At 38.2% G+C, this 16,304-nt stretch overlaps 1 protein-coding gene across 1 annotated transcript; it reads left to right on the top strand.

Annotated features, from left to right (window-relative positions):
- Positions 1–2,089: 2,089 nt before the first annotated feature.
- On the top strand, positions 2,090–15,673 carry mef2b (myocyte enhancer factor 2b). Its single transcript, XM_034702010.1, has 9 exons — positions 2,090–2,461; positions 6,374–6,447; positions 7,997–8,200; positions 8,411–8,545; positions 8,743–8,923; positions 10,298–10,446; positions 10,614–10,728; positions 11,272–11,374; positions 12,275–15,673. Exons 2-9 carry the CDS (start codon positions 6,394–6,396, stop codon positions 12,585–12,587), a joined length of 1,254 nt encoding a protein of 417 aa, XP_034557901.1. The 5' UTR covers positions 2,090–2,461; positions 6,374–6,393; the 3' UTR covers positions 12,588–15,673.
- The last annotated feature ends 631 nt before the right edge of the window (positions 15,674–16,304 follow it).

Genomic DNA, 16,304 nt, shown 5'->3' on the forward strand with positions numbered 1-16,304 from the left:
AGTACAATGTGTCACATCCCAGAATAGTCCATAATGCAACTCATGCAGTGATTCAGTTATTACCTCTAAATATATCTATCAGGCTGACAGCGGGACTGTTTTTTGTTAGGGTATAAGCTTTGAATTTCTGAGCATTCATTTCAGCTTTATTCAAACTTTTCTTTTACCCTGTCAATTTTTATAAACAAGACCAAGGCTGAGACAATACATGTACATAATTCACACCTAGTACACATTCAACTAATTTGAGAATACACAAACATTGTAAACAATAGTTGTAAAAGATCATTTGTGAGTTTTTATATCTTATGGGCACTGTCCATCTGAAGGACTAGTCTCAGATACTTGCTGGGAAAATCAAAGAGTTGTTTTTTCTGGTAAATGTGGGTTTTTGCTTGCGGTGGTGTTGCAGTCAATTTTAGCCTGTTGTTAGGTAGTCCGGCAGTCTTGCCCAGCCCGTGAGCCTGTATGCACAGTCTTAGCTAGGGTTCAGTTTCAAAGCCTGATTAGAATGGAATATATTTTCAGTGATCTAATGAAAACACCAGCAGTATTTAGCCATGATGACAAAACTGATTGTAAGACTGAAGAAATATCAATATATGATTTTTCAAAAATTTGATTTGGATTTAGGCAAAGGTGTAGAGATGACAGAAAAGTAGATAAGGTCAATCAATTTAAAATGACTAATTTTTAAAAGGGCTGGAAAATGAAATTCCCTGTTTTCCTCTGGTTTCACACACACGCAACATACGCAATGCCCCTCCATAATTTAAGATTCAAACAATGTGTCTTTATGTAATGGGACCAATATGCTGTTACTACTGTTGTGAGGTGAATCCTAGGGGTTATGCAAGTTCATTGATTCATATGTCCTTGACTCTATAGTAGCTTTTTTTCTGAATCTCTTTAAAATTACACAATATTCAAGTAAAGCAATTTAAGGGTGAATCACTATGAATAACTCACAACAGATACAACCTCTGACAACGGTTTACAAAATCACATGGCTTTGCATGAAGCTGCAAAAAGGTTCTAAGAATTTATTTCCTAGAAAATACAATAAATTCCCTCCAGCCTTTTATACTATGACTACACAGGTTCATTCATTCTAGTGTTTACACACCCTGACAACTGTGTATTGATTTTCAGACACTAAACACTATTCTCATTTTGTACATGAACCAATGTTTATCTCAGACATAACTGCTCAATCAGAAGACAGATATTAAAAATATATTTGAACATCCTTCAGAACAAGTGCTAATCATCCCAAGGAAGAGTTTATGCCACAGGTGGGTTTTTTTTATTTTTATTTCCATGCAATCCTCTATCAGTCTTCAATTTTTGTGGGAAACATCAAATGGTGACTTGCACATCTATGTTAGTCTAATAATTGGTGGTATCCAAAACCTGGTGGAAGAACGCTTAAAAGCCAAAGATAGAGTTGATGGTCTCAGTTTGAACAAATAAGGGTTCTAGATGCACTACTGTACTGTATAGTCTAATGTATACCATAACCATAGTCATAGCCTGTTCATAGCCTGTACATACATGTAGCAATAGTCAATAGTCACTAATTTAGATACATATTATATTATATTTATTCATCATTCATAACTCTGCATATTCTGTATTATTTATTTAATTTACTGCTAAAGCACTTCTGGTTAGATGCAATCTATATTTCATTGCTTGTACCTGTGACATGCCCACTGACAATACATTGAATCTATCTAATCTAATCTAATCTAATCTAATGTAATGTAATCTAATCTAATCTAATCTAATGTAATCTAATCTAATCTTATCTATATTTCTGTCAACACTTTTATCATAATTTTATCACAAATGAGAACTATACATGTGATCAGTGTTTTGTTGACTTTACATCTACTTTTGTAGAATGAAGGGGACGTCAGTGTTTTGTCTTTTAAACAAAAAACAAAAGTTATGCAAATCATAAATCACAAGACAGTTATAGTACCCACTCACTGTGACTCACTCCCTCTTTCTTCCCATGTGATTCCACGTTAAATCAAAACTACTTAAAACACCAAAAAAGCTCTAAAGGACAACATATTGCCGAATGACGGTGTGTGTAATTCAGATCTTTGGTACAGATTCATATTAAATCCACAGTGTAACTTCTATGATTTCGCTGGCTGCCTTCCAGTGACTGTGGTGCGTTTGAGGCGGATGGGAGGCGGAGGAGTGTGTCCAATGGCACTGCCGAGGAGGCGGTGTGAGCTGACACAGAGAGGCGGGCAGCAGCAGCCAGCTGTTGGAGAGCAGCGCTCCTGAACCATCCGCTACTACAACACCAGGTGAATATCTCTACATCTACACGAGACCAGAACACCAGGCGACACTTCTGCGTGTTTTTTATTCGCGACTTCTCATCGGTGTCGGGCAATTGGGTGAAACTCCAAAGATAAACAGAGAGACAGACGGAAAACAGGTGAGATCAGATTTTTTTTCGTTTTTTTATCTGAATCACGTGAGACATTTTTATTATGTTTAATACGCAATATAAGATGAATCTCTTTACCTGTGTGGCATTGACTTTGCTGTGGGTGAACGAGCCTACCTGTTGCTGTGTCATTGAAAGCAGCCTATAGATGAGGCTAAATTAAACAGGGATGCTTGGCAACTCGGAGACAGACAGGCTATTCTTAAACGTCTGTTTTGAATGACGTCAGCAATTTGTTAGGTCTAATTATCAGTAAACATGTTTTGAGCTGTGTATTTATACAGTTTTTATTTTTGGCTTGCTGTGCAAAATGAATGCTTGTCATTTGGATAAAGACTCATCACATCCCATGACTCCTCAGCAAAGACTGAAAGGCTTCTTCCCAAGTTCATCCATCTCATCCCTGCAACTTGTTCCGTTCACAATCATTTGACTGCTCAGTTCCATTTAAAATTGACATTGATAACATTTTGTTTGTCAGATAATTTGGAAATAGAGATTTTGCAGCAAAGTAAACATCATCACTTGTTCAATTCAAAAGAGTAACCAGCTGTCATCAGGATCAGTCTCATCCTCACGCCCCTGGATCCCAAATAACTCCTGAAAAGTCCTGAAAAACTTTTTCCTCTACTCATAGAAAGATCAAATGTCCAGCTCATGCCTGAGTGTACTATAGCTATTCTTACTCTATCAAAAATATCAAGGCAATTCAATTATCTCCTGTTAAAATTAGACAAATATTTCCTCACCATTGCTCCGAAGGGCTTGGTGGGTGCATGAACCATCTGACCCTGAAGATGACTAATCTGTAACATGGAGTTACACACATCTATTTTATCCGAAGAAGTGATGCGTCAATAATAAACAAGGAAAATACTGGAACACTGAAACCTAATAACAAACAGTTTATCCTCTCCATTTAAACACACGATTTATTTTGAAAGGGTGATGCTGTGACAGTTATGACTTGTTCTGAGCTACAATTTTCTGCCATCACGCTTTTTAATCTGTATTTGAGAGGAGTCATATTTCCTCATGTGAAATTTGGCTTCTGTTTCTATATTTTGAGACACTCTCAGGACTGTTTTTACTTTACTAGCCTCCAAACACAGTACTTCACTTACCTGACTGAAAAAGTGAGAACAAGGTTGCACACCACGTTGGTTTATCAGTGCAATGAAATATTCAATGCTAAGTGCCACATCTGTCTTGCTCCTTTTGTTGCTTAATCAACAACTGAAGAAAAAGAGTTGTAAGAAGTTTAAATAAATTCACAAGTGTTGCGGTATTTTCACATTTTCAGCAGCTGGAAACTGATGGTTTGATTCCTGTATGAAGGTATAAGTGTGATGTTGCCGTCCTCGAGATCTGCTTATCAGAAACTGCTTATCCATCAGCAACTTCAGGTCATACATAAGCACGTGTTTACCATGTTTTGACACATTTATAGACCATTATGCTCTAAATGACTCATGGAAGGAAAACCATCGAAGCGAAACACCCAATACTCGAGAAATGCCCTTCTTATTTTGCCTTTCTCATTCATGCATAGAGTTCACAGCCACACTGAAAAACCATCCATGCTGATACATCACCAAATGATCAAGCCTTTTCACATCCCCCTGTCTGTTAATCCACAAGCTCTAATTTACTATAACGTACATGTGAACTGTTGTCACAGTGAGGTCCCTGATGATTGTGAGCAAAAGGCTCCCCGGGTATGTCACTGAGCAAGGCTGAGTGTGCCAGTGCTCAGTGTCTGTGCTCAGGTTTTTCCATTGTCTTTCCCTGAAGAATCCAGAGACCCTTGGGCAAGTGTGTGATTTGAATGTGTTGTCACTTCACTATTGAAAGGCACACAGCGAGATATTGTATACCTTCAGATATTGGGATCAAACTTTGGGGACTACTTGATGATGTAAAGAGTTCAGTTAGAGCTGCTGTCTCATTTGAGTTTTCGGTGATGACGGGAATCAGGAGTCGACATTAGATAGGAAGGTACAGGCTGATGGATGGATGGATGGATGGATGGATGGATGGAAATGTAGTGTGGTGTAAGGGTAGCAGGTTATCAGAGCAAAATAATAAAGTACCAGGGAGATAAATAAATGGTAGCATTAGAAAATAAAAATGGTAATAGAATAATCTAATGAATCCAACGTATCAAACTTGAATACATCTAGAATAAAATATCCATTACAGGGGGGTAGAGCAACAGGGTTCAAATACAGCGTTCAAATTTGCAAATACAGTAGTTCTGGTGCATTCACACACCTCAAACAACACTCTATTTTCATACAGGAAAATTAGCTGATGTGTGGCATTCAGCCAGACCTTTCCTGCCTGTCCTGGCTTTGACAACCTTACCCAATGATGTACGGTTCTATACCTAACTCCTCTCTGAAGGTGTAGCTATATTTACTCATTGAGTCATGCGTGTCAGCCAGGCTGTCTCTGCTGGTAAAAGTTGTCTTCTGGTATCATCTAAAGTGAGAGGAACTGTCTCTAAAACGCTGAGATTAAGATCTTTCTGCCCTGTGTCAGAGCACATGTCCCACTTCCCTATCCTCTGAGCGTCAGTATTGATACAAGGAGAAATTGTCTCACTGTTGGTCCAGAGATGATCTACTTGTGCGCAAGAGATTTATCTGTATATCAACCTTTTTTACACAAGACGCAATACAAAGGACACTTTCATCTGCAGCTGTCAGGGTTAAGGTGTGTCTTATCTTTAGACTAGATTCATCACATATACCATCGCAGGACTTTATAAGGTAATAAAGAGGGCAAAGAGGTGGATTCCTCCAGAAATGCCCCAGATGCCTGTGTGCCAAGCTTACGTTGAGGGACAGCGGGCACTTCAGGGGTCGTGGGAACACAGGCGCCATATCCGCTCAGGCACCATCAGAGGGCTAGGGCTCTAAATATAGAAAAAAGTCAAATACATGTCTAGTATTAAGGGGAAAACCAGTGAAAAGTCCTCTGGGCTTTGGAGAATCACTGCATGGTCAGGTCAGAGGACTGATGGTGGAGTGTAAAATGGAAAAATGTATACACAGAACTATTTCATAGGCATTTGTGTATTTAGTGTCACTGCATGTCCAAGTCTTGATGCAAAGAATGTCACATATCTCTATAATGTGCAGCTCTATACAGTCCTGCAGGGCAGGGACAGTAGCAGAGGTTTTCTAAACCAAGAGAGGAGGAAAACAGCGGGTGTGAGTTTCAAAAATGGATGTTCTCAAGCTAACCGCAATCCATCCATACCATTTCCCTCTGCCCCTCAAAATTCTGTGTTTTTTTTCTGCCCTGGCTGTGCATGAGAGAGGAGTGGGTGGCTTTTAGCTTAAGCCATTTTTCTAAAACACACCGTTTTCCTTCTTCTGTTTGGTTAAAGCTCTTGCCTGCTGAACCTTTAAAAGGAGCGATCAGCAGTATTTTTAACCCTGTCTCTCGGGGCTGTGCGGTGTAGAGGAGCACTGTGCTGCTGGCCCCGGGGTAACCCAGACTGTGGGGGTGTCAGACTGTGTGGACTGCTGGCCCGGCAAGGGCCTCTCTAACTTTAGACCACATCGCCTCATGGTGGTAAAAATAAACACCCTGCCCTTACCAAAGGGGGAAGGAACTTGAGTCACTTACACTAAACGGTTTACATTTTCCCACCAGAATCACCAGATGAACCACAGAATGTTTCAACTGGTGTCATAATAAAATAATGCAGATTTATACAACAATTTATCATTTGCTCAGTGGCTACTCAACCTTTATTTTCTTGAAAGGCTGAGAGAAGTGTTGTAACATTGGCTCTGGCATTCACTGCAGATGTTTGACTGCAAATAGCCAAAATAATTGATGTTGTGCAGCTGCTCTGATGTCCACTTTTTCTTTTCTTTTTTATAGACTGCAAGACGGCTGAAAAAATGGGAAGAAAGAAAATACAAATTTCTCGTATACTGGACCAGAGGAATAGACAGGTGAGTCCACATGTGTTTAAATCTGAAATAAGTTCTACACTTTTACAGACGCAAATCACTTTGTCTTCAACTATCTTTGTAAAGTGATATATTATCTCAGGTTTTTAAAATGACTGAATTATTGACTTAATATAAAATGACTTATACACATTTTGTTAACCATGTCGGCAGTAGTTTGTGAATGAAATGCCAAACAGTACAGTTCCTCGGCTGTGAACCTCTTAGTCTTAGATTTGAACACATCACTCACGGCTTGGTGGACTTTTGTTGACGACTTCATTGCTGCTGATATTTTGTAGACTCTGTTTTCAGTAGAGTGCAGGACAAGCGAAGAAAAGCAGACTGCACACATCATTCTCATACACAGCTCTACATTCACACAAGTCAAAATGTGGTGGTTCTTCTTATTTGGATATTAATATGTTGAGTACTGTGAAGCACTGTGAAGCAGAGATGTTGCTCATTTGTGTGCACTGGTACTGCAGGACAGAGGAGGAAATATCACATAATGACAAACCAGATCATGTGATAACAGTTATGTCACATTTTGCCGTGGACGGGGCACACATGCTATGCTTTTGATCTTTTATTTATAGTGTTTGGAGTTTGGCCGCGTGGTGAAGGTGAGACTCAAGTATGACATACAATTTCTCCATCACGGCAGGAAAGTGAGAAAACAACCAACTGGTGCACATTTAACAAAATCTGAAAGATCTTAATGTGATAGCTAATTATTGTTCAGTGCCAAGAGAGCGCACTTGCGCTGTTTTTTTAAGAATAAAAAAAGAGCAATTTGAAATGAAGAAATATGTTGTTACATTTGACAGAGGAAGAAGTTTGTCAGTTTAGAGAAAGCTGAATTTGCAATGTAAAGACGAAGATCCTACATTTAAAAATACTTTTATTGTATAGATATTATATAAGCTCTCACTTAATGTAAACAATCAATGCTGACATTATGTTGTTTTAAAGGAGTGTTGAAATTTGGAGAAATAATAGAATACTTGTGAGAAATTCAGTAAACAAGAAGAATGTATTACTCTGTGCTCGGGATGCTTTTAAACAGTTTGTTTCTCATATATGATTTTTTGGGTTGAATGTTTTTTACTGATACGTTTTTTTTTTAATTTTTTAAATTAGGTCTGGGGATATACTTTTATATGCTGTATAGTATGTAAAACCTGCCAGGACAAATTTGGGATTTTTGACCTATGATACTTTAACAGCCAACAGTCAAACTAATTTAAGGTAGAGGCAATCTTTTTTAAACTCCATCAACTCATTTTCAGATGAGCATATCAGAATATACGGCTAATTATAGTGAATTTTTATTTCACAATTTACAAAAAAAACCACAAGCTTTTTAAAAATACTTTTCATGTTACATTTTAGAAAGCCTACTGACAAGCATACAAGGAGAAAATTGCATTAATTCATGCAGAAAAATTAAGATAAAAAATATGGAGATGCAAGGTTTCTGCCAGACAGTGACAATATTTAACTTTATACTCTTCATATAACTTGAGTTGTGTATATTTTCTGTTTGCAGGTGACTTTTACAAAACGCAAGTTTGGTCTGATGAAGAAGGCGTATGAGCTGAGCGTGCTGTGTGACTGTGAGATCGCCCTCATCATCTTCAACAGCACCAACCGTCTGTTCCAGTATGCCAGCACAGACATGGACAAAGTGTTGCTCAAGTACACTGAGTACAGCGAGCCGCACGAGAGTCGCACCAACACGGACATACTGGAGGTAATGTTCAGACTGCTGTTCAGTGGAAATTACTGTCAAAAATATATAGTTTGTAGTTTCAGAGAAAGATGCATGAAAGAGGAATCCAGGTGTCAGATTTTTATATAAAAAAATTTGGATGAAAGCTCTTCAGTTGTAATTCTTGCATCTATTTATCTTCATGCTTTCTCCGTGGTTCATTCTCCTCATGCACTTTCTGTTCTGTATCAGACTCTGCGTAGGAAGGGCCTCGGCCTCGGCCTCGACGGCACTGAGCTTGAAAGTGAGGAGAGCATGCAGGTGGCTGCAGACAAATATCCTCTCAGTGAGGGCATGGATCTCTCTGTGGCTCGCCAGCGCTTCTATGTTAGTACACACACACTTCTGCACACTTCTCTTGCATCATCACCACACACACAGACATGCTGACGAGACCAGAAGATACTGAAGATTCCTCTAATTCAAATCATTTACATTGGTTATACATCACTCAAAAGTTTTATGACTGTTTTTGGACTTTCACTTTTACTGTGCTGTTCTCACACTTATATTTTACTCGTCAGGCTCCATCGCTCCTTCCCCCAGAGGCCCAGTTCCTGGTGTCTGCAGGTTGTGAGAACAGCTACCCCAACTCCTCCGGATCAAGCATGGTGACCCACAGACCTCCAGGTTTCAAATCTCTCAACGCCAGACCTGGTTCAGTCAGCCCAGCTGCACCACATGCATTCATGTCTCCTCACTCAGGTGAGCTGACCTGGCTGGTCCTACAGTCTGAAACATTATGATAATCATTTTAATCATAAAGTGAAAAGAACAACCAAGGACAACCAGATTTCAGATCAGAGCTGTCCGTCTACATAATACTTTGGAAATTGCACTTTAGGCCATTTAAAGGTTTTAATCATGAGGCCGTAATACAGTGTTTCTATCACGTGCCAATGTACTTACCTAAAAAACGCTGGTGTGTTTTTTGTTATATCTCTTTAATATTGTTCTTTTATTACTTTCTTCTTTTTAATAGATAAGATTTTACTGATATATCTTTGTTTAATCCTCTTTTATCTCTTGAACGAGTGTTCGCGTGTGTAGATCACTGCAACAAATTCCAGTCATCGCAGTTGAAATGGCAACTAAGTATTGGATTAAAATTGAAAAAAATTGGATTACAAAGACAGTTTACATTTTCAGAAAACAAACACATATGTATATTAAAATATACTCAATGCTCTTTTTGTGACCAGGGAAAGCACTTTAAAAAAAAAAACAAAGCAGAGAAATTTCTATCACTGAATAGGTTTTTTTTTGTTCTTACTGTACCACAACTTTTTTTCAGTTTCTCTATGCAAATTGTAGAATGTCATTCCAAACAAATAAACACAAAAATAAAATGTACACAGACAAAAGATGGGAGAAAGTGAGATAATTATTGCTGACATTAAATTTAAGCTATCTTATTAGCGTTAAAGATTATTAGCAATTGTTACCATGTGCTTGAAAATATAGAGCAATATACTTTTTTTCCCCTTCAACATAGAGTTAAAACATTTTTCATGCAAATCCACCGAATGCTCTCCGAAGCTCTTGCTAAATGCTTGCTGTCATCCCTCAGTGCAGCTGGCTGTGAATTCACAGGAAGTGTGTGTACGTGCATGTGTGTGCACACTGATCCACACATGCAGTGGGTCTGTTTTGTGAAACTGGCCTTCCACCAGTGAAACAGTGCCTGTAACCACGTGTGTAGTTTCTGTGCAGAATGTGTCACACCTGCCAGACATGTCACCACTTTGAAAGCCTTCGAGTATTTGAAAGTACAATAACTGTATTGGATACTGATCACTTAAAAGTTGCAAAAATGTTTCTACTTATTTTATGTTTCAGATTAGTTCACATTGATCTTATAGAGCTGGGAATACACAAGAGAAATTAAGATAATCTCAGCTGTCATTGGGCCTAGAGAGAAGAGGAGCAAATTCAAAGGCCAAATAAAAGGAGAAGTGCATGTTGTTACACTTGTAAACAGAAACAGAGAGGTGCAGAATGTATCAGTGAATTATTCTTCTGTGATTGAAATAAGCCCACATCTCTTCTCACTTCCTGCTCCTTGCTTTCACTACATAGGTATCGGCTACTCAGTCTTCTCCCACGGCAGCCTGAACCGAGCTCTGGACATGAAAAGCCCTCCTCCTCTGAACCTGGGTGCTGAAAACTTGCGGGGAGATGCTGCTAGTCAGGGCATGGGGGCCACACGTGCTAACCACAGCTGTGCTGTAAGTGGCTGTTACTATTCAGTGTGATTTGTCTGCTGCTTAAACACGTACTGTATTTGAGTTCCCAGAATTAAACTGTAATGCCAGTTGTCAAAACTACAGTTATGATTTTTGTTGCATGTTATGCAAATGTCAATGTACAACTCAAGTCCTGCTCTGTTTGTCAGAGGGGGGTCTTGTACCAGGGTCTGCACGGCAGCAGCTCCATGATGGCCATGGGCAAGGCAGGGCTGTTGAGTCACAGTTTGGGGGGCTATGGACTCCCTTCTCCTGGATCTTCTGGTATGTCTGGTGTGTGATCTATTGTAGGATAAATGAGAACAAACAGAGAAAAACTATAAATAAAAAAGAATATGTTTAATAAAAAAATGCTTGTTTTGTAGCAGTATGAGTCTGATACATAGGACTATACTGCTTGAGGTTAGCTTGTAGAAAGCTTCTGAGTATTATTACGTAATAAAAGTTACTGTTGTTCAACATTTGATAGCATCAACATCCTCAGTATCAGTCACAATTATTTGAAGTACAAGAAGAATCCAGAAAAAGCTCAGCATCAAAGAGACCAGACCTATAAATAGTATTTTGACAGTGTAGTTGCCTAACATGATGCAGATACACAACACTACAAGGATAACAGGCTAACTGGTTGCTGACTAGTCTTTTATGTTTATTATATATACATGAAAATTGTGTCTATCTACTTATCTAACTTTCAGCAATCTACTTAAAGTAACTCTAATCTAAACTATGATTTATGGACAATGGTTTATACAGAACTGTCTTTTATTTTTGACTGTTTGGTTTGTCTCTGTTCTTTCTTCCTAGAATACAGCCAGCCTGGTTTTTATCACTCTGTTAGTCTACAAAGAGGAGCAGTGAACCCCTGGCACCCAGCACAGGCACCTCAGGAGCCTCATATAAACCCAGGGTAAGAACATGAATGTGTACCAATATATATCTCTGTTTGAATTATGTTTGGAAAAAGCACAGAGAAATTCTGCAGTGTCCTCAGCTCCAGCAAGAGTTTTATCTTTTTTAATAAACTTTTGCTGTGCAACGCTTTCATCATTGAGATTTTCATCTGGCACAAACACCACCCAAAGAAACATCATATTTAGAAAAACTTCTCAACATGATAGCTGCCACCCACTAAATCCCAAAACTGTTATCTTACGAGCTTATCTGTTCTGTGCTACATTTGAAAAAAACACTGTAGACATAAAAGGCTTTTTGTAAGAAACATTTTTTTATATTCAGGTAATTATAACACTAGTTAAAACATACCTGTGAATACTATATTCAATGTATACCATGTATGTTCTGCTAAATGCCTTAATTACTGTTCAGTGCAACTTTAAATAATTTACATTTTTGCTAAACAATTTTCAGTTTGTTAAAATTAATTAAAGAATTTCTAAGACTTGTGTACAGATGGGTGAAGAAAAACATTTTAAAAACTATTAGAAATATTTCTTAGAAAAATATATAAACTAAAGAGAATTTATGTAAGAAGATTTAAAAACATCATGTTGGAAGAAATGTAAAATTAGTAAGTATGTAACTGTAAAATAATGTGAAGTGTCATTAAAAGCTTTCAGCATTTTCTATACAAATATGGAATCACACTTGTATGTTTTTGTCTCTTGATTTCATCTGGTTTCTCTATTGGTTTAATTCATCTTTGTGGTTTTTATATGTTGAACATAAGAATCGTCATTTTAACTATTTATCCTTTAATAATTATTGAATTTCAAAAGCTTTTTGAATAAACTCCAGACGATATTTTGAGTCATACATTTCTTTTGTCGTCCCTCTTGTTGTTTTCTAGAATGACCACTGGGGGGTGCTCCTTCCCTTCTCAGTCCTGCTCCTCATCCTCTCCACACCTGCCTTCCCTCAACCTCAGCATCAAATCAGAGCGTAGCTCACCAGAGCACATGTCCTCTCCCACCTCCCCTCCCATGCACCACCTCGGGCAGCACTCTCCAATGAGCAACCCCGATTCTGCTCGCCACACTCCTCCAGAGGGCTGTCCGGCCAATGAGACGAAGGAGTTCCCCAAAGCTGGCTACCCGCAAGATGAAGAGGAAGGAGGGCAGCCGCTCAGGCAGCTAGAGATAAGTGATGGGTGGCAGAGATAGCTGGTTCCTGCAGTCCAACACCATCTTCCATTTAATCAGCTATCTTCAATCAAATCCTCTCTTACACACATACACACACACACAGACACACACAGACACACACACACACACACACACACACACACACACACACACACACACACACACACACACACACACACACACACACAGATAGATAAAAGAAGATAGTGAGATGGGCATTTGTTCCCATCCTGCCAGAGAGGATGCCTCTCTTTGTCTCCTCCACCAGAGCTGGTCTCTCTTGAGGGATGGAGAATTTTCTCCACATCTCTTGGTTGATCCCATGAGGAGACACATGCAAACAGACATTTGCTTTTTTTTGTTTAGTTAGCTTTGTTTTCTCTGTGTGAAGCTTTTATGAGTCAGAAATACTGTTTGACAGGTGTTTATTTTCTTCTGTGACTTTGTTGAAGTTAGCTGCAGCGGCACATCGGGACCAGCTGAGTATCTTCGAAAATCTGCAAAACCACCTCAGCGTTTAACCCAACATCAGGGGTCTGGTCTGGGCCTGGATTGGTCCATTTCAAAAGATACTTCACAATTTTTCAAGTCTACATAAACACAACACTTACATACCTATTTGTATGTTGAAATAGCATCCTTCTATTTAAATTCAAACATAATTTATAGCTGAAAAAATCCATGTTCTTTTTTTGCTGTGCGAAAATGCAGCTTTCATCCTTGTGCCTATCTGTGAATTTAAAGTAGTTTATTAAGAGATCTGTTGACAGAGTTGTACAAAGAAGCTAACATTTTGCAATTTGGAGCGCTTTACCAAGGAGCACAAAAAGGGAATTTAGTATGAAAACTAAAAGTCTATTGTTTGATTTGTCTGACGCATCATTATAGCTCCATATAATATATACTCTTACACTTAATGAGGCCTCTGAACTTGGCCCCTCTATCTCCTATATATTAGAATTCAGTGGTGTACTCAGGAGGAGGGAAGGATGGGCGCCCTTTTGTTTGAAAATCACAGCTTGGTAACTTAAACTGAATTTGGCTCTTATGTAAGACTTTAGTTCTGGTTATTACTCTAGAAAACTTAATCTGAGGTTATTATTAATAATAATAATAATAATAATACTTTATTTATATGCTTTACAGTGGGAAATAAAAACAAGAAGAAGTGCAAAGCAAAATGAAGTGATAAAAAATAAAATGAAATAAAAGCTTAAAAACCATACAAACATATAAAACAGACCCTTAAAATCAGAGCTAAAATTAAATAAAATCACACAATAAAAGCTTTCCTGTAAAAATGTGTCTTGAGTAATGACATAATAAGTAATAACATTATTATTTGTTTTAGATAAGTGCATTAGTTTATTTGACAGGACCATGCTCAACATAACTGCTGAGCCAGAGTCAGTTAAAGGAGCGAATTCACATCCGCAGTCCCTGGGCAGGAAGATCTTAGAACACATAATACAAAAAATCTAAAAAGACAATAATCAAACAATTAAAAACAATAAAAAATGTAACAACAGTATGTCACATTAACACATTCTTATCTGGTTAGCTGGTTATGAGATGAGTTACATTGAACATCACTGGTGTTTTAAAATGACTGAAAACTGACAGATGAAATCTTCCCAGAATGTGAGCTGTATGTGGGAAGTTGCATCCTTTTTTCTTAATTCATTATCAATAATTTTTTTATTCCTTTTACATAATTGAATTTTCCCCACAGATTGTTTCATAAATACTCACCAGACTGGATCAAATTGAACAAATCCACCAATAATTGACAGACCAGAGCAAGGCCTGTTGTGTAACTACCCGACAGTTACAGAATAACAGAAAGAAAAGTGAAGAGTTTACAAAAGGGTCTTCAAAACGCAGTTCATCAATCACTATCATTTGTGTGCCGGTACCTCATACAGCTGTTGCCAAATTTTTTCACCGCCCCTACACCTCAAACAGCCTGAGAACACCACTGTGTGGATCCAATTTAGCAGAAGATTTCATAACAGCATATCCAGGAAGAACAATTAAAACAAAGCCAAATCTATCATTCATGTCAAATATTTTTGGAAGTGTTTGTTTTGAAACACACTTTAATAAATGTGAACATTTCCATTAGAAATTCTGGAAAGCAGTGTGTCTCAGGGAGTTGGACAAAGTCTGAAAGTTGCTTCTCTCTGTTCATTTGTCAGACTGTCAGTTTGGATAAGCTAAGCTTTAATCGTATAATTCCTCCTAAAATTACTAGTTTTATCTTTTTATTTTGCTTGATCAATACCAAAACTTATTCCAGACTATTTCAACTAAAGACCAAAGTGTTTCACTATTGTCCCTATGCATTACAATCAAATACTTCAACAGCCAAAGACAGGATGTGTTTGTGAATATTGGGTCAAATCTGTGTCATTTTTAAGAATACTTGTTTTATTTTCTGAAGAGCTTCTTTTGGTCTCTGCATATTATATTGAGCTTAACTGCCGTCATTATCTGATCTTTAGAAATATACCTGTAATAAAAGAGTTGAAATATTCATTAGATATTTTTCAAAACAATGCTTATATTTTATTGAGGAATCTTTGGTTTTATGTCTGCAAATATACGTTGGACTGTATTTATGTGCACTGGACTTCTTCTCTTTTCTTCTGCATATGGCGAAATACACCCAGAAGTTGAATCATTTTCCACAAATTGACCACAAGGGGGCATCTTGTTCACAAAATTTGGATATGGGTTTGAGTGAGAAAGTGCAGAGCAGAGAAGACCAAGTTCAACTCTGGGTGATTAATTATCTATAATGAATCTCTTTGACGTGACACAGGTTCAGCGGTTAACCCTGAAGGCATTTATCAAATACATCAAGGCAAACTCTGAGCCAGCGGGTGGAGGTCTTGGAGATGAAATGCTGCTGTGGCATTGGTACTTTTTTGATTTCTTATGCAGTTGTGTGGATTCATATGAACATGAAAACCAAATAGTCAGTATTCTGATGTTTTTGGTCGACTTTTTACATGTTTGCTGAATGCTTCACTAACAGAACAAAGAGGGACTTTTATTTGATATTTGTTGTGATTCCTTTAAATAAAACTGTTTGATTTGTACAATTGCCTTGGTCTACTTTTTCTTCTTTTGTATGCATTTAGTCCGTGTGGTTTCTTTGTAGATAAATATATGCTTCTGTTGCCTCTTTTTTCATGTGCATTTAATTCAGTACAAAATCTCCCTTCATGTACATTCAATCTGACGACAGTTAAAATGATGTCCTCTGTGGAGCCATCAAGCTTTCATGTGTCCATTTATTCACCTTGGCTTCATCTTTTGAATGCTCACACTCCCTCATTATCACGTCTGGACCCTGTCAGCTCACCAGGCAGCAACCAAACCTCAGGAACAATAATGGAGCACTTAAAAGCCTGGAGACCTTTATATTAAAAAAAAAAAAAAACATTCAGCACAAAAAGGCTCATTCCCACAGCTGTTTGTCTCACACTTTCTATGCCTGAATATTCTTTTTCTACCACTATGGAGCACTTTAACTACAGGCGGAGTCGAGCCCTGCTCCCTCTCTGTCATCTCTCCTCCCTAAATGAAAAGATCCTCTGACTGGGGTCATGTCTGGTCTGCCCCCCTGGGACCAAGCTGGTCCAGTCTGTAGGCCATGTCTGGGCCCTACATACACTTACACTTACTAGTTCCTATAGCAACTAGAGCCCACTGCAGTTCACATATCAG

The sequence above is a fragment of the Notolabrus celidotus genome, chromosome 2 (genome assembly GCF_009762535.1).
Source record: "Notolabrus celidotus isolate fNotCel1 chromosome 2, fNotCel1.pri, whole genome shotgun sequence".
NCBI lineage: Eukaryota > Metazoa > Chordata > Actinopteri > Labriformes > Labridae > Notolabrus > Notolabrus celidotus.